Source organism: Apteryx mantelli, chromosome 5, assembly GCF_036417845.1.
Source record: "Apteryx mantelli isolate bAptMan1 chromosome 5, bAptMan1.hap1, whole genome shotgun sequence".
In the NCBI taxonomy this organism is placed as follows: Eukaryota; Metazoa; Chordata; class Aves; order Apterygiformes; family Apterygidae; genus Apteryx; species Apteryx mantelli.
Window position 1 is genome coordinate 85066574 of NC_089982.1, and position 26179 is coordinate 85092752.

At 49.6% G+C, this 26179-nt stretch overlaps 1 protein-coding gene across 1 annotated transcript in view; it reads left to right on the forward strand.

Moving 5' to 3' along the window:
• Positions 1–671: 671 nt before the first annotated feature.
• Positions 672–26179, forward strand: part of ATRN (attractin) — a 217455-nt gene continuing 191947 nt past the window's right edge. The window contains exon 1 of the mRNA XM_067297263.1: positions 672–721. Within this exon, the coding sequence (XP_067153364.1) occupies positions 672–721 (50 nt within the window). The remainder of the gene's footprint in view (positions 722–26179) is intronic.

A 26179-nucleotide genomic window follows, 5' to 3' on the forward strand; every position in this document is an offset into this window, starting at 1 on the left:
CCCATTCCTGAAGCAAAGCATCTTACAGCTGATAGCTGGGGAGGGCAACTGAGCTGCAGAGAGCCGGGTCCGGGTCCTGGCCGTGCTCCCGGCTCTGCTGGAGCTGCAGCATCCCAACTGCAAGGGATGCATGGGGGCAAGCTGGCTGCCTCCGTGCCCTTTCCAGCCCTATGCAAGGTGCTTCCCCCCGCTGCAAGAAAGAGCAATATTAATCCAGCAGTGCTGGTAGCTGCGGCGACACCAAGCCGCTCGCCCTGCCGAGCTCTCTGCGCGCGTTGCCATTCCCATTAATCATTCTGTCTCCTCTTCCCCGTGTGGAGAGTGAGATAAGACCATTCGTCTGCCTCGTATTTTGATTGCGCTAATATTTGCCAAGCGCAACATAAAGCGCTGAATCTACAGCCGTCGGGTGCGACGGGCTGGTGGGTGAAAACTTCTTTCTGCCTTGCAAGACCATGGAAAATGTTAGCAGCTTAGCACGGACCCGGATGCAAACGGGAGGCGTACGGGGCGCGATCGAGGGCTCTGCCCGCGATGCACACCTTGCTGTTAATTTAGTTCAAGTGAGGGCACGTTCCAAAGTTTTGCTTCCTTTTTCCCTCCAAATCAAAATTAGCCTCAACCCCGCACATTGCTTCAGGGCAGAGAAGACAAGATAAATATATTGGGCCATGAAGCAGCTGCCCTGGGGCAACCAGGAAGTTTTTGAGTTGGCTCACCCGTAAAGCTAAGATGGGTTTGATGTACACATGCCCTTAAGCCATGTGTTAAACCCCCCCGGTCCCATCTCTTGTGCTGAAGGGGAGTTGGCATAGCCCAAATCCTGAGCTCTCCCTGAGTTCTGAGCCTGTGGACGTGCTTTGAAATGAGATTGCTCGTGCAACGTCATAAATGGGAACTGAAGCACCTAAAGAAAAAACAGGTGTCTTGGTCTTTGGTCAGGGTTGCTAAAAGCTCATGGTTTCCCTTCGTTAAAATCCCTGAAGCTCCTCCCTGACTGTCTGCCTTGCTGCATGCTGAAAGGGGCAATCGCTTGCACAACCCGTGGAGCGCAGCGTTTGCCCCGTCCCAGCTCCATGGATGCCTCAGGGTCCCGGCACGGGCAGCAGCACCCGCCTAGCCGGGCTGCCCCTCAGAGCGCCGCGAGGCAGAGATGGGTCCTGTGGATTAGCGGCCTCCTATAACACTTTCCCGGGATCCCTTTGCATTTGGTGTTCATGTAGGGAAGGGGGAACGTGTCCTACCAGCATGTCCCTGCTGACCTTTTCCTGCACAGAGCAGGACGGTCCTGTCCTTTGCACTTCGGCGTCATGTTAGCTCCCCTCGTCTTCTCCTTGCCATGTAACCAAGAGCCTTGATGGTCACGATCCCATCATCTTGGGGGTGTTCACCTGCCCGCCCTGAGTGAGCAGAGTTCCAGAGCCCCAGAAACACAGCAAGGCCATCGGAGGAGAGGAGAGGGGAGAGGAGGGTGAGGAAGGGGATCTCCCCAGGACAGCGGTTGGCACGCTTCTCCTCCAGCCAACCGAGGAAGACACTTTGCACCTTTGGTGTGTTGCACCAAGGTGTTATCTGCAGCCTTGCCTTTCCCTTGATGCTGGTGCGATGCAAAATGAGATCAACAGCCTCAAAAACACCCAACAGAAAGGTCAGACTTCCTGCAACGGGAGTGAAATGGAAGGGGGAAGAGGTGCCCAGCGGTGCAGCTGGGGTGGACGCAATGACCGCCCAGCTGTTGTTTCTGTCCGCTGCTTCCGGAGTTTGGAGGTCCCACTATTGTTCCCCATCCTGCACGTTTTGAAGGCTGCAAACGCTGAATGAAATCCGTAACAATTGCCAAAAAAAGAAAGAGGAAAGCAGAGCGCTTTGGAAAGGGGGGAAACTGCTGCTGATGTTCCTTGGTGGGTCCTCCTGACCTAGATCTCGTCCAACAGTAATCTACAAAATCTGGGTTGATTCTCTGTTCGCTTGCCCTGATAGGGCTCTCTCTCGCTGTGCTTTCAGCGCGGGTACCTTAGCGTGCGTTGGCTTCCGCCTTTGGGAAAGGCTGGCTTCGCAGCCTTTCTCATAAATACCTTTTTGTTTTTAGTAAACCCCTGTTGCACCAACGGAGAAAACAATGCTCGTTCCTGGATACCCAGAGGCCCAAAATAGCTTTCGTTCACCCAGAGACATGCACCTGGAGAGGTCCTCTGCTCCCCCACTCTCCAGGGGCTCCTAAACTTTTCACCCCCAGGCTGGCAGCTGCCCAGGAGGCTGCAGGCTGCATTTTATTAAAAATAAATGCGTACATCCCACGCTACTGGCACGTGCACGAGTCTTTTTAGCTAAAGGCGTGGGCTGCTTGGGCTTGTCGGCTCGGAGGCTGGCAGCTGCAGCGATGCTCCATTCGCCTGGTGCCTGCTGAGGAGCCAACCACAAGCTACCCTGGAGGACTTTCTGGTCCCCGGGTGGTCTGCGGGTGGGATGCCAGGTTCCTCTGAAATCTGATCATTTTAGGACCTCTCACGGTAGCTTTTGATACTTTGCTCCAGCTCTGCGAGTCGTGCACAGACATAGGAAAATGCACCTTGGCAGCTCTGTTCTTTTCACAGAAATACTGAAATCTCACGGTTTACTAGCAGAAAGATCTGTCTACGTGACTGGTGTTCGACTGGGTAGAGGGAGCCACAGAAATAAGACTGGAGGTCCTCGCTTCAGCTCCGGTTCTCTCTATTGCAGCGACGGCGCCAGGCACAGCTGAAGTGCAGCTCATCACTCATAGCACTGACAGCACAACAGCTACAAATAAAAATGAACAGAAAAGCTTTATGGCGCTGACAAATCTCACTGTCAACTTCCCACTTCCTATGAGCCAGTGCTCTATCTTTTAGGGCTTTTGATTTTTTTTTTTTTTTTTTTAATCCCTGTGTAGTGTCAGGAATACAACAAGCCATTTTCCCACCGCAACGGCACCGCTGACTCACTTTTAAAGAAATAATTCAGGCTTCTTTTAGAGAGAAAAATGAATCTTGCCATACTTGTTTGTTCAACAAACACGGTAGTCACCTGCGATGTTTCAGAAGAATTGTTTTTTTCTCCCTTCTGTTCAGACCTATGGGATCTCGTTGTGTCCATAAATGTTTTAGCAGAGTCTGCCCTGCAGGCAGCGTCCTGCGAGGAGTGGATGTGTTCGTGCCAAGAACAAACTTACTGCCTACAGAGCTCTCAATGAAAATTTTATGAATAACAGAAGATAGGGACAGAACAAGCCTGCAACAAAAGTTTCCCATTTTTACTTCAGGAAGGAAAGCTAAATAATAAATTATGATGGCGATAAATACCTCCTACTCCATTTGTGCAAGTTCTTAAGGTGAAAGTATCTTAGTTCTTCCCAAGTGTTGTTTTGGGAGGAGAGATAGTAAGACTTCTTCTGCCCTTAAATCATGGTTCCATCTCATCGCAAAAGGCTGCCTCCAACTGAAAGAAAACAACAGGGCAAATTAGTTCTCCAGCAAGTTCAGGTCTGCATGTTCATGCTACTGTGGATCTGGCACCGTGCGGCCATGAAACGCAGGGTGGAGATGCAGGAGACGATCTAGACAGAGCACGCCAAGATCCAGCAAGCACAGGAAACGTATTGTAAAAATAGCAGTATGAACTCAAAGTTATCCTTACTTTCTTCTTATAGCCCCTTCTGGTGAACGAAGGGTTTAGCTAACAGAGATTTAAGGCTCTACTGGGGGACAATGAGCTGAAAGAGACTTCAGTTCACGGACTGCCCTGTTTGCAATTGCTAATCATCTGCGGGTAGGGAAATTTAAATTTGGGGCTGTTAGTACCAATAGCTGAAGTTGCCTTTGGCCTCCTCAGTGGTGGCTGGAGCAGGGGGGGTCTTTGCTGCAGTAGCAGGGCTTGCTAGGCACAGCGATATGGGAGAACCATCGTCCCTGGCACTGCTCTAGCATCACAGCTTCCTAATCCCAACACCTCCTGCCAACAGGTGCTGCACTGTGACCCTTCCCCATGAAAAAAGGAAATCTTATTATTTTTTTAAGTTTCTGCCCAGCTTCAGTTCCGTGGTATTATTTTAACTGACTCCATGTAATAAAATCCAGACCTCATTTACTCACCCACAGGGTGACCCTGGAGGTTTAAAGGCAGTATTTTTTAAGGTTAGGTGGCAATATCAAATTTACCAGTGTGGGATCCTGCCTGATGAAGAACAGGAAATCGTTATCTGGAATGATGTGCTGGCTTTTCTCCTCTGCCTCCCTGGATGCTCTGGAAGTGCTTGGAAGTGGGGAATGGTCTGGATATGTCTTCAGATCACAGAGTTGTAGGGAAATTCAGTTGGGAAGGGACCTCAGGATGCCTCTAGTCCAAGGTCCTGCTCAAAGCAGGGTCAGCCGTGAGGTCAGAGCAGGTTGCCCACAGCTTTATCCAGTCTGGTCTTGAAAACCACCAAGAACGGAGATGGCACAACCTCCCCTGCGCCCTACTTGACCATCCTTGTGGGGAAAAAGGTTTCCCTGGAACCCTGACAGCCCTGCTCCTCTCTAAACCGTCCGACCAGGGTCACCGCCTGACCATCCTCAGCACCTCTCATGGGGTGGTTAGACAGCCCTTTGAGGCCACCAACCCTACACCTTCCCTTTTTCCTGCTTTTTAATACATACAGTTGTGACGGCATCTCCCTGCAGCTCCTGCTGTGTGGCCTCCCCCACGTCTCGCTATCTCCAAGAAAGCTTCCCACCTCTCCTGTCCCGCTCCCTGCAGGGCTCACATCTCTCCCCTCGTTTTCGTTGCCCCTCCAGGAATCTCCTCGCAGCCCTGCCCGGGGAAACACCTCCTCAAACATGATTTAAGCAAATGGCACCTGATGCTACAGTTCTCCAGCTCGCTCTCGAGTCTCAACCTGTCGGCCTCAAAGGCTGGGTGTGTAGGCGAAGCACATCTCCAAGTCCTATCCGCGTTTGCCATGGCAATGCTCTCAGCTGGTGGTCCTGAAGATCCATGGACTACTTCTAAGGGGCTCACAGAAAAAAGCAAATCTATCAGCATGCTTACTTCAACTTTGTTGCACTCTACTGGAAAATTTTTAGAGGCTTTACAAAGATACGTGTGAACACTGCTGCACCTGTCCCCTTAGTTTTACTCTCCTAAATAGACTCCCAGCTTTTTCCTTCTCTCTCTGAGATCCTTTCCCTATCTCTCTTGCCCACCACCTTTTCCAGAAAACACCCCAATTTTCTCTTTACGTCAAGTTATGCACTCTTGGACTTCCTGTTTCCAACTTGCAGTCGTGTCTGGCTTGGAGGTTGTAAACCAGCCTGGCCAGAGATGTTGGGAAAGGGAAAATCCACCGGAGTTTTACATCTCCTTTTGCCAATATTTTGCTTAAGTGAGACGTTCACGCTGCCAGTGCCAACGTTTTCAACAGTTTCCAGTCCACTTCCATGTCCAGGTCAGCCCAGTGCTGTCCCTCCGCGGGAGGAGGGAATCACAAACGGTGCGGTGTGAACGGGAACCTAACTGCTCTTCACCCCGTTCTCCCATGGCTTTCAAACAAGGACTTGTATATCCTCAGACTCCTCGTCACTAGTTTCCAGCCTTCCCTGAAACCCACGGGATCACCTCTGCATTTCCATCTCATTTTGAACGTCTTTTACAGCAAACTGCAGGCCATAACCAGGATCCCTGTGAAGTTTTGGAGGTGCCGTATGAAGCAGTGCCTTGCTGACTGTTTCATAGCGCGCTCTGGTTGTCAGCAGCCAGGAGCTGGGGAAGGAAGTGGGAATGACATCATTTTGGAAGCTATTTTGGCTGATTTGGCTGTGGAGTTCACATGGCAGAGCTCACAACCCGGATGCAGAGAGATGTTATGCCCACACGAGAGGATCTAGTCCTTGCTTCCCACCGGGGACCCCCTCTGGTGCTGTAGGAGGGATGAGAGCCCTAAAAGCCCTCTCTGGGGGTGCTGTACATAAGTGGGCATTGCTGTGGATGAGGTCCAAAGATGCATCCAGAAACCTAAACCTCCTCTAACCCATGCAGTGGATTTATGAGAAGAGGAAAGGGGGGCTGCCAGCACTTCCGAGCATGAAGCATCTTCAGCTGCAGGAGAAGGCAGTGGTCTCATCACCATAGAGTGTCCTCAGCAGCCCAGAGACAGCAGCCAGATTCCTGAAGGTTTGCAGAGAGGCTGGGAGGCAGGTGGAATAGGTGTCGGGGGCTTTTTTGCTCTACCCCAAAATCTTGGGTAACTCAGAGCTTCATCTTCCAAGGAGCCGAGCTCTCGTGTCCTCCTTAGCTGGACTCCTGCAGATCAGGGCATCGGCACCTCTCTGCCAGGCAGGTGACATTGAGGCCCTACCATATGAGAACAGAAAGCTTCACCCCAGGAGCAATTGCAAAACACTACTATAGAAGAAACTCCCCCCGTTTTCTCTCCTGCGTGTTTAGCGGAAAGCCAGGAGCTTGCTCTTCCCATCAGCAAACACAGAGCAGCGACTGCCTTCAGCCTCCGTGATAACTTTAATTAAACTAATTCTCCCAGGACATCATCAATCGGAATGATGGTGATAATTAAAACCGACGGCACTCTGTCTTCCTCTTCCTCTCTCTACCCTCCATCCGTGCACAGCCGTGTTCCCGGAGGAAGGCCGAGCTAGCAGGCGCTGCTCCAGGCTGGGACTGTTTCACCGAGCGGCCGTGCCACCTTATCCGGGCGTGGGAACCGGCGGCGGTGGTGCCCGGTGGCTCTGCCGAGTGTGGCCGTGAGCTGCATGGGACACAGCCGACCGCCAAGGGCTGTTCCGGGCTCGGCTACTGGATTATGTTCAGTGACAGATGGAGTCAAACGCATTGTCCCCCCTGTGCGGTTTATTCATCGATTTGATGTTCGACAGGGATCCCAGTGGTCTACAGGGCCAGTGCCTTACGCGGGTTCGAATGAACTCGGCAAACATCTCTGCGTGTCATCACTCAGGGCTCGCGAGCTGATGCTTTGCTCCGTTACCCAGACAAATTAGAGGAATACAGTCCATTTTACAGCTTGCTCTAACAGAGTCAGCTTTGAAGCCACTAGGAAAAGAATCCTTTACAAATCAAATATGTGATTAAGGAGATTTGGAGGGGGAGTCGCAGGGAGAAATGTGTTTGGTCAATTCACTGCCCTTCGGAGTATTGCATTTTCACATCTGAATGCAAGAAAAACAAAACCACTCTTTTACGAAACAACAAGCAGAGCCTGGAAACCGGCCTGGGGAAAGAAAGCTACTGCGAGTTTCCTCATTCCCATTTGTTCTTGTGAAACATGCTGGCTTGGGAAAGCGCGCAGGCTTGACCAGCCGTAAATCTTGGTTTACTAATAAACTCTTCCCTCCCTAACTCTAGGACAGTGAAGGCTGGAAAGTGCAACTCTGCAGCGTATTGCCTGATAGCTGGGGAAATCTCCATCAAAAATTGGAGCTGGCAGGCAGGCTCAGAGAGAGAGAGACACTCTTCTAGCCCAGCAATCACTCTTGAATATGGTTCATGAGCTGAACAGTCTTAAGAGACTTAAGGGAAAGCATCTAGGAGTAAGACCTAGCCATGAAGAGCTTAGAGGGAAGGGCGCCAGCCCTGCAGACAAACACAGCGGCGACATCGCGTGCATCCAGCTGCTGAGATTTCCTATAAGTCATGCTTTGGCCCCAAAACTTGGAAAATGACGGCAGGAGAGCTGCGTTTGGGCCACTCTCCGCTGCAGCGCTTTGTGTGCCAAGGGCTTGGCTGTAGCCGACTTCGCCGTGACTCGAGAAGCTCCAGTTCTTGCATCGCCCCCAGCCTCTCTCCGCAGCTCCCGTCGGGCGCCTTCCCAAATTATCCGGGGGGGAGAGCAGCTGATCCACGCTGCCATCAGGGCTCAGTGCGTTTCGGCGGCTCTGGAGGAGGGCGAGGGCAGGGGGAGCGCGGATACTCGGCATCCGCGGCTGGATGACCTAGCGAGCATCTCCCAGGGCTGCTTTGCCATGTGCCGGGCTGGAGAGGCAGAACGGGCTCGCCATGACGTCGGGACTGCGGGACAAGTGTGGGGCGGTTGGGCGAAGGATTATTTCAGTTCTGGGGTGGATCAAACCTGCATCTTTCACAAGAAAAAAGCCGTGATTGAACGGGGATAGCAGCCCTGATTTCCGATCCCTCGGCGTGGGCAGGAATCGTGTCAAACAGCAACAGAGCCTGGAGGAAAAAGGGCTTCGTGGGCGCTTTATCTCTTGCACTAAACCAGCACCAGCCTCCTCCAAGAGAGCAGGATTTATTACCATTTATCAGAGACTTCCCTCACGTGTCGTCCCAAAGGCCGTCCTGGCTAGCGCAACAGCTTTTTGGGTGGGAATGGCTTTCTCAGGCAATATTGGTAAAGTGCTAGATACAATGGAGCAATATCGGGATTGGCATCCTATAGGCCTTAATTTATTGATTGTCACTGGTAGTGATAATGCTAATAGAGTAGCAGAGATTAAAAACATCCAGTACGCAGGCACAGAAATCCACCCAGAGCTCAGACAGGCTGCCAGAAACCACGACGGATGGCTAACGGACTCGCAGAGAAGCGGTGCTGCTGGCTCTTTGTGGTGTTGTCTATTTGCATCGCACCCAAAATACGGCCCCCGTGACCGGCACAGCACCGTGTAGCCGAAGCCGTCACAGGCTCTTGCAGCCCGTGAAGACAACCCTGGCTCAGCTCGTGTGCCCGAGCGTGCCGGGAAATAGGATGAACGTGCTCTGCATGTTGATGCTCCCCGGGCAGGTTCCAGCGGAGTGGTCCGGGTCCCCGCGCGACACGTTCATCGCTGCGAGTAGCTCTGCCGGTGCGCTAGGATGCCGGCAGCACGCAGCCCGGGTGAATTTGCTAAATAATCACCCGCGGGAAATTCTTGAAATTAGCACCAGACAGTGACCCCCGAAGGTCCGCAGGCGAGCCAAGAAAGGCAGTCAAATCCCACGGTTTGCCTGGCAGCGCGGGAAGGTCGCGGCTGGCTCTCCGTGCTGCTGAATACCAGGGGGAAAAAAACAAAAAGCAACTCTTTCAAATCACAAGCATTTCCACCCAATGTCTTATGAGCCGCCTTCAACGGCAGAGTGCAGCGAATCAATAGCAGCTTTTCTAATGTTTCTTTGTGTTACCTCCATGCCGGCGGACATGTTAAATGAAAACCCCAAGTTCAGATCTTTTTTTCCCACTGTCTGATGCAGCTGTATTGGAGGTGGGATACGCTGATGTGTGTCCGACTGCTAGCACTTCCCCGGAGCAAAACATAGAGCCCTTGTTAGCTATTTTAGCTTTGGTGCTGCCTGTTCAGGTACTGAACTGGTAAGGAAGATTTATGAGGTGTTTAGTAACAGATTTTTAGATGGAAAACAGCACCTAACACACCGTGTTTTGCTGTTGATTCTCCATGCTTCGCCCCTTCCCAAATCAAAATCACCACTTCTTGCAGCTCCAGCCCGTCCGGGCGCAGTTTTGCTGCAATTTCCCCTGGTGATCAAGTTTCCTGCTGACAGTCCTCAGCAGGCAGTGCCGAAGGGGTGTTTTGTCTATAGTCCTCTTAACTATGTGACAAAATTTGGTGTTATTGTGCAGCAGTTTTCCTCCTTCTTCACTCACAAGGGGTAGAATAAGGAGCAAGAGACTTGGACCCCAACAGATGGATCCATATCTGTCACCCAAATATCTCCCTGGCTTCCTCCACCGGGGTTGCAGCCCACCGGGAGCCTCGACCCATCCGCTGTTATCTGCGCCCAGCCCGGGAAAAACGACGACTGGGTTATTTTGGGCTGGGATCCCAGTTTTAACGGCAGGGGAGACACCCCCAGAGCGAGAGCAAGAGCTCTGGAGAGCTTCGGCAGCCGTGTGGGCAAGTCAAACCGCAAGAGATAAGGAGCTGGGAGAATTGGGACAAAGCCGCGGCTGGGGCGGACTACCGAAAAATGAGCAAACTTGCACAAACCGACGTCCAGCTCCACATCCAGCCTCGCGCGAATCCTGAACGCTTTGTTCTGCACCCCGGGCTTCATAAAACATATGGGAAAAGAAAGGCATCCTCGAGTGTCATTAACCGAGAAAATAAATAACAGATAGGTGTCTCGTCTCCATTGTCCGTTTTTATATCTGGAACTAATTTTCTCGTCATCCTGATGAGTGACGAGATAATTGCCGCAGCTGCACTATTCAGCTTATTCCAAAGAAACCCTTTTTTCATTAATTCAGACAGTGATTACATACTTAGAGCCAAATTTCTTCTGCATGTAACCCTATTAAGCCTGTGCCTTTACCCTGGGGATGGGCTTAGCCCTCGCTGCTTAAATAGCGAGTTCAATTTCTTTGTTCTACGGGAGACAAAGGAAGAAAGCGCTTTTTTTTTCCCCCCCCGAAGAGAAAAAATTAAGGAAAGCTGATGTCTTCCTGTGCAAAACAGGCCACTGAAGATGGAATCATGGACAAAGAGGAATTATCTCTTCTTGCCGCAGAGCCAGGCAACAGGCTGCGTTGCTGTCTTAAAAATACTCATTTTTATAGACATCCCTGCAACGAGAGGAAGAACGAGCGTGCTGCTCGCCTGTCGCCGCCGGGACGGCTTGGATCGGCGTGACAGGTCTGAGGACAATGATCGGAAGCTCTTCTCGGACCAGCTGGGAAAGGATTTGAGTCCTTTATGCAGACGAGGGACCCGCATAAAAACAAGCCAAGGGATGAAAAGGGAGGAGGGATGAAGCCGCCCCGCAGCAACCCTTGCCAAGCCCGACATGTCCAGGGGCTCTTTGCTTTTGGCTGCGCTTGCGCGCAGGCAGCTCAACGCTCTTGCATGCGGCGCGCTGAATAACGAGGCAGAGAACATGAAACAAGAGCCCAGAAGTTCCAAAATGAGATTTAATTGATGCTCGTTTTCCTAACTGTAAAATAACAATGGCTAGAAAAGAGTAGATTATCCAGGCTCTGAATGCAACCAGAGAGTAAACAGAAGGACTGTGTATTGAATTGGAAATATCTGCAAAATGCGAGTGGGACGTGAGTGTATGCAATTCCTATTTAGCCAGCGCCATAGTATTCACCATTTACTAGCTAAAGGAAGCTAAACGTTAGGATAAAAAGCAGTGTGCTCCACCAAAAGCGCAGAAATAAAATTGGCCTATTGTCAAGAGCCGGATTTGAGGAGTCTCCCCCGTCTTTGACCTTGACCTTGTGTGCCTTTTCCCAGATTTTATCCTCAGCGATTTGTCTAGAACTTCACCTTGAGCTTTAAAAATGGAACAATAGGAACAGAGCTGTCAAGTTAAACGGCAATTTATAGCTGTCGCCCAGATCAGAAACAAAGGAGTCCAGCTTTCACAAGACGGCCTCCTGGCAACCCTGATTTCAAGAATAGCCCTTCAGCAGAGGGCTTTCTGTGCGAGCCATTAAATGCAAATTCACCACTGATTTCATTAGCAAATGCACTTGCAAGGCCTGGCACTTTGGTTGCCGCAAGGAGTCTGCCGGGCGATGACATGTCCAGGCGGTGGCTCCCCGGTGACGTTCCTGGGGCAGGGCAAGGTGCGGGTGGCTGCTTTGGACCACTCCAAAGGGAAGCAAACCAAAATCTCGCTAAGGTCAAATATCTTAATCTTGTCAAAAACTGCTATTGTTGCAATCAGGTGGCTAAGTGGAGATAGCTTTTATCACCACCTAAGCAGTCATAGTCCAGATATAGCCACACCAGTGAGGAAGGGCAGTGTTCACACCACGCAATTATTTGGTGCCGACGTAGCTATCTCTGCCCCATCTCCATTGGGACTTTACGCTGAGCTGGATATCTTTCAGTGGGAACTACAGCATTTTTTTTTCTCCCATGAAAACTACAGAAGTCCCTTGGAAATCTTTCTGTATAGAAATTCCGGCTGAACAAAAAACACCAACTGCTCGAAATTTGCTATGAGATAGAAACCCCCCAAAATGTGCCTTCCGATAATACCCTGGGAAGGAGAACGGTCACCGCAAAACTAATTTCATTTTTAAAACGTACCTTACAATTACCTTTGCATTATCTCCATTGGCAGTAGGAGAGAGCAATATCTCATCCCAAGTCTTGTTATGACAAAGAGAGCTAAGTAGGATTTACCTCAATTATATCACTGTACCTGACCTTGAAGGAGAAGGCATGGTATCCATGAGAGTTTTAAGATGATTTAGTGATAGCAGGTGAGGTCTCTTGATGTAAAAGCATCCATAGACTTAGAAAATCCTTTGACTTTTTCAAGGCTCAGAGCTCTGCCATTGCTGTAGCATCCTGGAAGAAGCTTTCCAAAGGTGGCCAAGATAACTTCACTCTCACGGGTTTAAGAGACATAACCAGAAAAATGAAATGTAGACTTTCGTATTGGAGCATCTCAACACTATTGCCATGCAGGGGCTCAGCTCAGGCAGAGGAGCGGGATGAAAGGGCTGGGTTTTCATTCCTAACTTCTCCTGCAGGCTCTGCTTGCTCCAGGGAAAAAATCACAAAATCACCACACCTTGGTTATCCCACCATAAAATGCAAGGAAGATGTGGCAGCCTTGGTAAAGCTCTTTGATGTACATGAATTAACACTATCTAAGGGCACGTTGCTATTGCTGCCATTGTACTGCAAATCTTCCCACAATCCAGCAGCACAAACAGCAACCCCCAGTTCCTCCCAGCGTTCAAAAGCCACTAGAAAGCTCCTCTTGGATTCACTGGCCTCATGATTTCATCCCACAACACTAATATAATTCCCAAACTCAGTGAATGAAAGGCGGATTGAATATGGGGATGTCTAAACCATCACTGATCTGGGAGAACAGATCAAGAAGAACATCATGCCCCTATTGAAAACCATGATCTGAAATGCTGACAAGGACTCTGTCTCCTTTCTTCCCAAACCACGTTTCTCCTGTGGTGAACCCATCACAAAATCTCTTATGGCCCCTTCACAGTTCCAATGGAGCACTTTTTTTTTTTTTTCCAGAAAAGATGAAGCAACAATACATAAATCTTGCAAGGAATTTCTTAGGAAGAAGTCCCAAGAGAAAACCACAAGCCCTGTCCTGGCCACGGAGCCATGGAGAGGGGATTCCTGCAATGAGAGGTGAAGACAAGCCAGAGGTGCAGTAAGGAAAGCCAGAACCACCGCAGAGGATGTGGGTGGAGAAAAGGACTGCTAGAAACCATAAAGCTTTTGCTTTCCTTTTCTTTCTCCTCTATGAGCAATACTATCCTGGTCTATGACCTTCTTAGTCACATCCTTAGCACACTCCATATGAAAATCCTCCACGTCTGGTTCCGAATACCCCATATCCCCTCTGCAATTGGCCTCCAAACCTGGTGAAGAGTGAACAGAAAGACCCATCTGGCCACTGTGAACCAAATACCACAATGTGGTGAACACTGAGGAGCAATTGGGATTAAAAAAACTCCTTTCTGCCCCCGGGAAACAAATGAGCTCTGTCCGGGGCCGGGGTTCCTGCAGATTAGACTGGCCTGGCAATTTCTCTATGTAACAGAAGGTAGCATCTCATTTCCTGCTGAATTCGTATTTTCCCTTCAGCATGACATAGTCTTTCATGCTGTTTCCCTTAGGCTCTGTTAATGCAACTGCAGCATGGGCTGACGAGTCACTGCCTGTCCGCAGAGCCATGAGCAGCTCCGCTCGAGCACAAACACAGACATCGAGCACAAAAAACACATAGGCGGAGGGTGCAGCTTTTAAGCATCAGGAGTTACTGGGAGCTGGTGACCAGTCGTTACAGCCTGAAGTTTAATCCTTGATCCCAGAGGATTCGGTCAAGGCATAGGAAAAGGCAGACAATTAATCACCACGAGGAGCCTCCGGTTCCTGTTCCGCATGCAAAACCCTGACTTGCACTGGGCGTTCATTCTGACTTAATAAAAAACCCTCTCTCTATATATATGCAGTGTATAGGCATAGGTGTATACGCTCCAGGCTTCTGAGAGCATCAGCTAAGGCTGGCCTTAATTTGCTCTCAACTAGCATAACAAATTAGAGGTTGGACATGCATCAGGTCATGAGCTGGTGGCCGCATTTCCCTAGAAGATGCAGCACCACCCGTCACTGCCGTGTCCCACTGGCTGCCACAAGCCCCCCCACCAGTAATGCACTTCTTCCAGCGCTGTCACGAGTTTCCATGGTCCAAGGAGAACATCTTCCTCTCCAAACCCGGCGGCTGATGGCACAGGAGCGCAGCAAGAACAGGGCTGAGCGGGACAAAGCACCGACACGGTGAGAAGCACGACGGGGCAGACGGAGGAACAGGGGCAGGGGGCAAAAGCAAGGTGCCGCGGTCATGGGTTTGGGTACAGCGGCGCTGGGGCTGGCCCGTGACCCCGGCGTCGCTGCTCACCTCGCTCCTCTGCCGCGACGGCCGGGGGAAGAGCTGCTCCGGCTCCTTGCTTTGTAGGCACCAGGAGGCAGCAAATACACGATAAAGGTGCAAAGCCGAAGAGGAAACACATCCTGGCTATCGCTTCGCCTCCGCTGACAGAGCCTAACCCCCACGCCGAGAGCCGTGCACGGAAACCCTACTCCCCATGCCGGTATCTCTGCTCGTGAGAAGGGCCAGCTGGGGATGAAGGAGCGGCGAACAGCTGTTTTCCCCATGTCTAGGTGCAGCAACTTCTCCCCCCTGATCCACAGGGCTTCTGCGCACTCACACGCTCCCTTTCCTTTACCTCCAGGCAAAATGTGACATTTGCTTCTGCCAAAGAGCATGAGATGAAGCAGGGTCAAACGCCCCGTGACGCAGGGCGCCTACGCCACGGCGCGGGGGCTGGAAGCTCCGCCGGGGAAGCGATCGCCCCCCTGGCTTCTGCGCAGACATGACGCTCGCTCCTGGCGGGTAGAGAAACAGTGGCTGTTTTGTAATTTGGTGCTTTAAAATGAGGTAATTTGGTGCAATTTGGCGTCTGCAATTCACTCCTAGGAATCGAACAACGGCTGCGTTGGATTAGGGGAAGATCCCGTTAGCCCAGCGCCTGTCTCTGCAAAGGACGAGCACAAAGTGCCCTTTCTCCAAAGCCTCCCGCGAGCAGGTGCCGGGAAGCTGGCTGAAAAGCTCTTTTTGGATGGAGCAGGAAAATGTCGTCGCCGCCAGCAGAAATACCTGAGCGGGGCCCTGGGCTGACCAGACGCTCCCAGGTGAAGCTGAGGGATGTGGGCTCTGCGCAAATCGGCTGCGGAGCAGCAGGATGCCTGGAGGTCTGCTGGTAGGCGGTTCGCCCCGGCCAGCAAAAACCAGGTCCCTGGGGCAAAATCAGCCCCCTGTGATTTCTGCAGCCGCAAGGCAACACATGGTCATTTCTGGAGGACAGCAAAGCCAGGGCTTTGCAAGCAGAGCGTAGGCACTTGGTAATTAATTCTCTCTGCTACAGGCTAAAAGCATTTTTCCCGCTTGCTCACCTCGTCAAAGCCGCTGACCGCTAACGCTGCAGGACATCTCTCAGAGGAGGGAGGTGCACAGGGAAAATTGGGTCTGTGTCCCATTTCAGTGGCACATGTTTCCCCCTTTCCTCCACCGCACTGGATGGACAAATATGGTAGTTAGACAGGACCTGCCTGCACTGCTTCCCATGCATGCAGAGAGGGACTTAATCTAATGTTTGTAGGGACTTGTGTCAAAAGCCCTGGTTTTAAAGACATCCTTGGCTTCCTAGAGATGAGGTTTTGCATGATATTTTCTTCACGAACTTTCCTTTTTTTATTAATGCATGTATACATGGATCAGCTATAACAGACCACATAGACCTTCAGGTTGGCATTTTGAGAAAAAGTGATAAAGAGGTTTAAACTACAAATAGATTTTTTTGAACTGCAGGCTTTTACCATGGTAGCCCAAATTATCTTGACAGCTCCAGTAACCCAGCACTGAATTTGACCTGTTTTGCTATGAGTAGGGAGTAGTGTTAGTCACAACAGAGAAGGTTGATCTGGCCCTTTCCTTAGACGTGCAGTGAGGATTTATCTGTAAGGGCTGTGCAAGACATGTCCTTGTGGAGAAGCGACTGATCTCCTGGTCCCAGGCTTCTTTTTGCAGCAGGTCTCTCAGCACATCCCATCTGTGACCCCATTTGACACGTTGGCTTGTGCTGTGCTCATCCATGCTGTTTCCATCACGTCTCACTCTCAGTGAGACACCTGTAAGGAGCAACCAGGAGGAGCTGCCTCCTAAGTTGTCCTTCTGCTGTAATTGGCAGCAAGAATTAGCCAGTTAGAGTGAAAAGTCAAAAAACAGCAGCAAACAGCCACAGCTAAATGCAACCGTGCCTATGTTTCAGAGAAACCTTGAACCAACCCCAGTTTGGCTCATGGCTTAGGGCTAGGAGGAGGTGCGTGGGAGCCCTGCTGCAGCCCGCTCCTCCTACTGCTCTGCATGCACCTCACATGAAGCACAGCATGGTTACCCTTAGGTGCAAGGCAAGTTATAGGTGCTAGTAAAGCCTCAAGGCCACGCTAAGCTACCCTGCACATGCAGAACAGCATTCTCAAGAGATTGCCAGGGATAAGACTATGCTCATCTACATCAGAATGAATTCATTTACCCTTCCAGATTATTTTCTTTAAAACATCCTCAGAAAGGATATAAAGTTTTGATACGACAGACACAGCCCCGGCAGAACTGCTGCAATAGATTAGAAGTATGAACTACCTACACAGCAGATCTTTGATATTGCAGAGCTCTTTCATCTGCCAAAGAAAGGTATAACCAACACCCAATAGTCAGAAGCTAATGAAGCAATGTTTATATGGGGAATAAGAACGGCTTTTAATGTATTTTTTAAAAAGGGAGGGAGGTGCACCATCTGAACAGGTTACTGAGAGATTCCAGCAATAGTTCTGTCATTGAGATGTCCTCCCACAATATGTGCTCTGGTTCAAACATCAGTCTTGCATTTGATGAAGGAGTCTCAACTCCAGGCATGGTGCAGAAGGACATCCAGATATACGCTGTGCTTCCAGCCTTGCAGCAACTTGTGTGGTCCAGTAACACCAGCTATTGATATTTTACAGTGTGGCTGGATTGAAGACTATGTGGTGAGCTGCTGAGCTCCACGAAACCTCACAATATAGCAGCTTAGATGAAACCAGCTTACCTACTGTTCTGTTGCTTCTCCTATGTCCTGTATTATGCCATGCTCTCTTGTACAGACTTCAGAGGTGTCGGGGCTGAAAAGGTCGCGACAGATTCTCTAGGGCACTCCTCTAGAACTCACTGAGTCCTAAAATCAGGTTACAGAATGAAAAGATCATAACTAACCCATTCTGGTTGCACAGCAAAATTCAGCATCATGATATGGTGGTCATCCTCGTCAGAAATGGTCTAGGTGAGTCGATAATCAGTGAGTAGGCCGTCTAGAGGAATGCAGACATACACACTTGAGCTAGATGTCCAGAAACATGGTACAGGATGGACATGCATTGATGCTTGCAGTATTTCTAGGTAGGAGATAGCTTGTCATCTGTAAGATAAAGAAACAAATGTGAAAGCCGAGTGACTGAATTTGACAGACTCCATAAATTTGTAGGCAGACATGACTGTAAGTTCAACTTGACTTTGAAGGATAGCCTGTAGCCACCAGTGAATTCTAGGACTTACAAAAGGAGATGGCTACAGTGAGTTTGGCTCCTAAATTCATGTTGAGGCACTTGTTTAAAGGGGTTTTCTTTTTTGGAAGGGCTGAATGCTCTGCAGGAGCTGCACAATCAATGCCTGGTGCCACGTGTTCCCCACAACAGGAACTCCAGCGCTCCAGGTCCCTTTGCAGGGCTCCCTGGGAGGCATCGTGGCATTTGCAATGGCAGAAATAGCACGTCCAACCAAGAGGTGGGAGTCACAGATCTGGAGGACAAGCTGAAAGTGGGGTTTCTAGTGAGGAGAAACTGTCACTCCATCATGTCCCATGGGACCTTTCCCTCACACAGCTCTCAGTACCAGAAGCAGATCTAAATAAATCATTGGTGATCCAGAGACCATCAACCAGGAGGCTTCTCTCTTCTGCAAGAGGCCCTCGCTCCAGCTCTAGGGCCCCTCTCTGAAACGGGCACAGTGAATACACACTTGAGATTTCACCACTCGCGGATCAGCTGCCTTGATGAGAAATTGCTGGGAGGTTTGCTCCGAGTAGAGGATAAAGCTCTTTCTCTGGCTTTCTCTCTGGGGAGGTATGTTAACAGCTATTGACTTGGTAAAGCACAAAATGAACTAAACAGCAATTCTGTGACATATTGGTTATTTCTCTATTTACTGTTTGGTCTCACTGTGGACCTTGAACTGTTTCAGCGATGCCAGCTGCAAATAAAATGATTGAAATAATGTTCTGTTGTTCCCTGCAGCATGTTCAAAAGCCCTGAGGATCCAATCCCATTTTTTTCCTAATTTATATCCTCTCTACTCCCTGTGAAAATTATCATCCTTCGAGCCAAGAGCTGAACAGGGCTCTGGGGATCCCATCAGGACGGCTGAATCCGTGGCCAGAGTTAAGTGGGACAGAAATATGCAAACTCTTTAGAATTCTGCCTGAATTCTCCCGCCGTGTAATTCAGCTTGTCGGCACAGGATAATATGAGTTTCACTAACTTGATGAATGTCTTAGATCATCTGCAGACTAAACAGATGCTGTGCTGAATAAAGACACCCATAACTTATTCATTTTAATATCCCGAATGTCATCCTTAGTGCAGGCAGGGTGGAGGAAAGTGGCAACACTTACAGTAACATGTTGCTTAAAGAGGACTGCCCTGGTATTGACATCAGACATCGCGTTTAGAAAAAAAAGTCAATATCAACATGGGCTTCCAGTCCCATCACTTTCGGTTGAATCTTTTAGCCCTGTTTCCAAAGCAAAAAAAACCCCACTGGAGTAAATCACCAAGAGGCAGACCAGAAAGCTAAAGATGCAGTGAAGAGCAACTTGCATTTATGGCTCGATTGCTAATATTGCTGAAGACCTTACAACGTGCTGGATTTGTCTTCCCACCGTAGATGTGATAGAGATGCTATTATCCTCATCTTACAGAGCCAGCTTGAGGGTGTTTGAAATAAGTGCTGAAGGTATTTAAGCTTCTATTTCTCTTGGATTCCCTTGGAAATTTTGCACCCAAATGCTTTAAGGGGTGAGCCCTAAGTGACCCACGGGAGCTGAGCTTTCATTGCCAGCCTTGTCTGAGGCTGAATTAATTAGTGCCAGAGTCATACCTCCAGAGGAGCTGGCAAACCAAAGCAGCTTCCCCTATGCTGCCTTGCCCTACTCTCCATCCTGCCAGCAGCAGCCCAGATGTGCAGGGAGCTGGGCACCACGGGGTGCCTGAACTACACCAGGGCATTGAGAGTGACTAGAGCATTCCTCCTGGGGACAACGCTCTTGCCCGCAAGCGGGAATCAAAACAACACCATGTCTGCTTTATCCTTCAGCTCTTACAGACCCTGAAAATAGGGAGAGAGACAGCTAGGTAGCTCAGCTGTCCTTTGCAGGGATTGAAATCCAATTTCAAGTTATCTGACCACTGTGAAGCCCTTCATGCTTGCAGAGTTCAAGCTAAAAAAATAGAAAAGGGAAACAAAACAAGAACAAAACGCCATCAACATCTTTACTGGTGAGACAGCTTAAACAATTCCAACACAGTAAAGTAATCAGGTTTGTGTCTGACAGTCCACAGAGCCCAGCACGTCACAAAGACTCAGAAACTCACTTTTGACATCAATCTCCTACGATTCTCTCGGGATTAAAGCATTTCTTGGACTTTGAATCACAAGCTGCGGCACAGGCACACTTGCAGGTCACTGAGAGGAGACAGGAATGCATTTCACTCAAGGACAGAATAGCCCATGCTGGAAAACATACAACTGATGTGAATTTAAGTTCTGAGGGGTTGATTTTCAGCTGCAGGAGTGATGCGGAGAAGTGATAACTTATCATGCCCGACAGCCACTGTGAACACTACGGACTGAGCCAGAAGAGAGACGATCCAGAAGAGAGTGGAGTATCCCTGTTGGCTACCAAACCGCTGAGTAGCTAGGCTGGTTGGAAATGTCATGGCATTTTTTTTGAAAAATGCTGGTTCACCTGAATGTTTTGTTCAAGGTCTCAGTTTTGAAGAATCTTCCCTGAAGACAGGAAGCACAAGGGAACAGACGGGTTCAGGTACCTGACACAGCTGGACTGACAGATGTGGAGGACTTATATGCCCTTCAGGACAGACTGTAGCTGATCATGGTTGCACAGGATCAGGGAGAGAGTCCTAGACATAAGGAGACCCTCAGCCCTGCATTTGACACCCATAGAGAGGCTATCTTGAAGCTAAGGTCCACATTTCTGCACAGTGAGGCCAGGCTCTTTAGGAGAGTTTATCGAGCAGCTGCTGAGTTTGGGGACTTCTAGTTTGCAGACTACAAGGGAGAGGAAGGGGGAAGTGGTTTCTGATTTTGCATGAACACTCAAAAAAAAGTTCTCTACTCACCAAATACTTTCACATTGCAGCCAGCTCTACTAAACAATGCCAATCTGGATTTCTGCTCTGTGTGGACCTTGCATTGAAATGGTTTATCCATTACTGGATAACAGGCAGAAGGTAAAAACTGTCAAACAATGACCTTTGCTTCTCTGTACCATGTTGGGTTGAACCCGCATGGTGGTTGATGTGAGCTATCCTGGTGACTCTTGGGCGTCCATCTTCAGACCAAATCAAGAAGACACCATTCACCTGCAGCAAGAGGGTCCAGGCTTCATATCTCCATTTAGGAATGAAGTTCTGATGGGTTGTGCCATACAGCAGAAGGACAACGCAGAACAGTTACTCTCCAATTTAGTTCAGTGATACAGTTTGAAAATCATTCGTTATGGCTGTTCCTGGAAAACAGCATGCACGCTCTTTGTGCCCTCAGGTACCCAGCCAGGTGGGAGAACCATGAGAAGCATGGCTGTGCCTTGTCCCACAGCACCTCACAGACCATAATGAGCCCTTGCACGCACACCAAGACATGTAAAGGAAACAGCCTGGAAAAAACAGGGAAATTGCATTTATATAAGGGTTAAGTAATTTAGGATTTGGTTCTGGAATGCTGGTTTTAATAGGACTTTGGATTCTTGCCTCATTTGCACTGGAGTGAGCAGGGTGGGTAATTCAGAGTCCCGTTGTGTGTTCTGGTTGTCATGTCTACACATTTCTCACGGATGCTTTCCTTTCTACACTAGCCCATTGCACTGTCTGGCTGGGAAAAGGGGATACTGGTTTTGTGTTCAAATCATCTGATCCAGAGGATGCCTCAAGCGCTTGTCTTATGAGAAGGCTTTTCTTTGCCCTTGCGTTCAGCTCCCTTCAGGGCCTTCCTTCTGCAGAATTGTGCTGGCTGTCAGCCCTGAACTACTTCCTTACACTGACAATCCTACAGAGAGCCTTAGATTGATCGTGAAGTTTGGGAAAATTCGGAATGGGTTCTGCCTTGACCAGCCAAGTTCAGACCTGAGTTTCTGACCCCAAGCTCTGGATGGCGAGGAGGTTCAGAATTGGTCCCATCTCTGCTAACTGCCCTAACCAGACTTGGACAGTTCACCAGAAAATACACGGACCGAGGAGTTCACAGTTGGTCTAGGCAGAGCACGGTCCCTCGAGGCAGAGGGAACTGCAGGGTGCCCCAGTGCTCTGGCCTCCCCTGAGCCCATCGACATGGTCACTGCTTTCATCGTCCTGCCATCAGCACAAGCCCTGCTCCTGCTGTGGTCTGTGCAGCAACCTGCAAGCTCGCGGCGCCAGGCCTGGTGATCCCACTTTGCACCGCTGTGAGTCGGATCCAAGTGCCGACCTGTGAGTCTTTTTAGCCTTGTCACCGTGGTTAATGAAGAAAACCGTCCTGGCTATGTTTCTTCTTGCATGCTTTTAGGGCACCTCTGATTCCTACCTAACCACTTGGATGCTTGACAAATCTCCGTGCTCTCTTTGAAGTCTGGTTGTAGGCTTGTGCAGAAATCTCAGCTGTATCTTCAGCTTCTGTTGGTGTTACCTGGACCCTAAAGAAAGGACTGGCTAGGTTTGTTCTCTGCTGGGTAGATGCCGTTGTCGAGACAGGCTTCATCATAAGCTTTTCCTCCCGCAAGCTTGTTCTACTTGCCCTTGGTAATCTGCCCATGCATTTCCCTTTTCCTCTGTTGCCACGGTCCGTGAAACAAATACATCCAGGCTGCTGCAGACAGTGTTCCTAACTGCCATAGCCAAAGCAGTCTTTCTCTAGGAAAACAGAAGTCATTAGAATTAATAATAACCTGTCAGTAAGTCACGATACAGTGAATCAGCATTTAAAATCAGGTCTCGCTAGGCTCGCCGCAGCCTGGCCTCGTAGGGCTTGGAAGCTGGAAGAAACAAGTTTCGAATAATTGTGTGTTCATGCTCAGATTTTAATTATATCCACGTGCAGACACCATTTGACATTTTATGAGCGTTTCTCTTAAAGGCAGGAGTTGGGGATAACTGCAAAACCCAAGGGAGGCAGTGAGTGAATTACACACTTTACTCCAGCAAGTTATAATTACATCTGTATTTGCTCCACATCACCCACATGTCTAATACTCCTTATCCATACATCTAGGATATATACTATGTCTGAACATCATTTTAAAGCTCTGTCTCTCTCTTAGAGACAGTTCAGCCCAGCCTACTAACTCCTGTGTAAAGGCAACGGGAGGAAAAAGCTAGCCCTGAACTGCAAGGCCTCTAGTGAGCTCCCAGATAGCTCTCTGTAAATCAGGAGAGTTGCATGACCCTGTAAATCAAGATCCCAATTAGGGTCACAGATTGCACGTGCTACACAAAGTAATGTCCTGTCCTGCTAGAAACGCCAGGCTTCTGCAGGAAGAAAACCGGCATTTCTCTCCATAGCAAATTGCAAACCCTTGTCTCATAGCAGTCCAGTGCTGAACAGAATAAATCCTGGTCTTTTAGGGATTCTGCTATCACCTGATCTAGACATCTGTCTCTAGAAGAAGAAAAAAAAGTATAGCACAGCCAGATTTAATATCTTGTAATGGCTCCACTTGGGAGCTGCCCAGAGATTTGCAATATTAGAACCAATCCTGGTGGAGACAGATTAGCAGACAGAGTGCAGGTGAAGGGGGTCAGCTGTGCAAAAGAAAAGCAGTTTATCCTCATTTCTGAGGTCCAATAACTACACAGAGCCATAAACTGTAATAGCTTCCTTGCTAGTATCAGCCATCCAAGAGTCTCAGCACACTTGACAAACAGCAATAATTCACTGCTGCGTGGCCCCTTCACCTATCAGATAAGTACAATTTGTTCCATTTGAAGCCAAGGAAATAGGGATGCTGCAAGATTAAGCAAAACTCCAGTCCTGCTCTCACCTACTCATCAGTTAAGCGTGCCGTTGAGCATCTTGCAAGATCAGCAGTGAGAAATCAGCTCCTCCCATGATCAAGTCCAAACTGACCGATTAGATTTTTTTCCATCAGAGAAAGATCTTAATTTTGCAGCCCCCAACTCCTTCACAATCCCAGGGTTTTAGCACAGTCCAGTCTGGGCTGGGGGCAATTTTTCGTAACTGGACAAGTTGTTCGAAATTCCTTAAACAACTGAACTCCTTATTCAAAGTTCAAAGGGGGTTTGGTTATCTCCAAGGAGGGGCATCAGAAATTAGATCAAATCTGTTCTTCCAATGTCTGACCCTTAGGTGAGACCCTCGGATGTGGGTTGGATGAGAGCAGAAGAGCGAAAAAGGAAAGACAACACTCGCTGAATGCGTCGCACGTCTGCTGTGGGAAACATGGAGCACAACCCGGTCAGCCGGTGGTGCTTCCAGAACAGGATCACCTCCAGCTCTCGGGGATGGGGGAAGGAGCAGGGCTCACACTTGTTCTCCATAAGGCACCAGATCCATCTGCGAGTGCTTGAGATTCTCCAGACACCAGTCTCAAGGCACAGGGCAGGCACCAGAGGAAACCCAGGAGGACTCAGAAAAACAGAAATCTTGGTGTTCGAGTGAAGCAGGAAATATGCAGCAGGCCTTGATTTGTTTGCACAAACAGTGAACTGCACCAGTGACACCTCCTCATGGGCTTTGGCACATGGTGGCATGGACACGTAAGACCTTTGCAACTATGGCCTTCACTTGTTTTCCACCACTACTTGTTGCAAATAGGTAATTGTCCTACTATAGACAGGTCTCTGCAGCTCTCCTAGTCCCCCAGTCCCCAGAGAACTAGTGCTGTTCTCTTTTTTAGGAAGAGATTAATTAAAGATTAAAAAAAAAAAGGAAACGGACAATTTTTTGGTTAGCATCTCAGTCAAGCTCTCACATCAAACCCTCTCGGAAGAGGATGTGTTTAGGTTTCTTTATAACAAAATTCTCACATTCTTCTGGTGTGAACAGGGTTAGCAGAAAGCACCCAGTTTGCCTCAGATCCTTAAAAAGCCACCACAAAACACCTCATGACTGAACACACGGGTGCAGTTTGATGTTCTGCATACATTTCACTCCTCATAAAACTCTGCATTCTCGATTCCTATGATCCCACTGACAGTTTGGGTGCCAGGCAGAGCTAGCGCAGCTGGGTTTTTTTGGTTACACTCATCTGCAGGCTTAACCTTGGGCCAGACTTCATAGGCAATAGGTATTTGGGTGGGAACCTGAAACATGCTGCCTTTTAAGATCTTTCCTTTCTTGTTTGTTCAACGTTTCGCCAGGAAGAGCTACAATTCCCTACATTTAATTTTGGGCAGATTATATCCTGCAGTATAATTTCATTAGCTTCTCTGAGTAGGTGGAGCATGGATGTGATCCATTTGAAGATGTACCATGCTCACCAAGCACATAAACAAGGAAGTAAAAATCAATCCAAAAAGATAGCACTGGATTTACAGTGTCTTGAATGCAAACTGCCACAAGCAACCTCTTAATTAGCTAGGGAGATAATGAAATTACTTGGTCATGGAAGCATGAGCACACGCATACACAGACATATGCACAGTTCCTCTTTGGGAAGGTTTACTCCAGGCAGCCCACGAAAAGCAGTTAGGGATGTCCTACAGGTCTCCTCCACACAGGGCTGATAATTTTGGAGGAAGGAAGATCTGCGTGGGCTCCAGATGGGGTTCATCCCCTTCCAGTGCTCGGTAAGGGCAGCCACTGATGAGCATCTGAACACCTGAGGCCAAGCCGGGGGAGCTACAGAGGAGCTGAGATCGGCAGGCACCTTGTCCAGAAGATCAGGGACCACATCCATTTCAGCAGAACTAATCACAGCAGATCTAGGCGTTGGTCAGCAGCCCCTCCTTGAAAAGCAGGGTCCTCCAGGGGATGCCTGAGGACCCAGACACCCTGTCCAGCCCCGTGAACCCAGCAGGGTGGTCTCCTGACCCGGCAGCCCCGTCCACTTCTCCTCCTGACGCAGCACGGGCAGGGGAGGCGGCTGGCCGTGTCCCTCCATGTCCTCGCTGCCTGGCCCCATACGCACCACTCGCACTCCAGAAACCAGCCAGCTCCTTTCCCTGGAGGCTTCATTCTCCATTTCTGCTCTGATCCCTGGTCCAGCGCCAGAAGAAACTGCTGAGGGAGGCTTTCAAGCACTCATTAGGAGCGCGTTCCCGCGGGGACGGGTAACCCGGAGCTGCTCTGGGGGCACTGGGACCTCCGCCAGCCGCGATCTATGTGGGCGTCCCAGGCGGGTTGCTTTGCCGAGCCCCGTGGCCACGCTCGGCACGCTGGCAGCTTCGTGGGGGAGTCAGCGGCTGAGATTGCTCGGCTGGCACAGCCTCGCCACGGCCTCCGGCAGCGACCCCGGCGGAGGATGGAGCGACGCAGCAGGAGACCATGGTGCAGGACAGGGGTTGCACACAGGGAGAAGCAGGGAGAGCTGCTACTCCAGGGGCAGGAAAGAAAGACACGTAGCCCCATAAAATAAACGCAGGCAAAGCCATCTGCCTTGTCTGCACGCTACCCTCCCTCTTCAGGCTGTATTTTACTTCTGCTTCTGTTTTAGGATCTGCAGCCCCACGAGACAGCCATGTATCCCTGCACATCTTAGCTGTAACCCAGTTGGTCCCGTCTTGCCATCTGTCTCTCCTCCTAACCAGTCTCTTCCAGCCATGCCCATCTGGCAGCTATATAAACTGTTAGCTGGTGGAGACGGCTCTGTCCTACC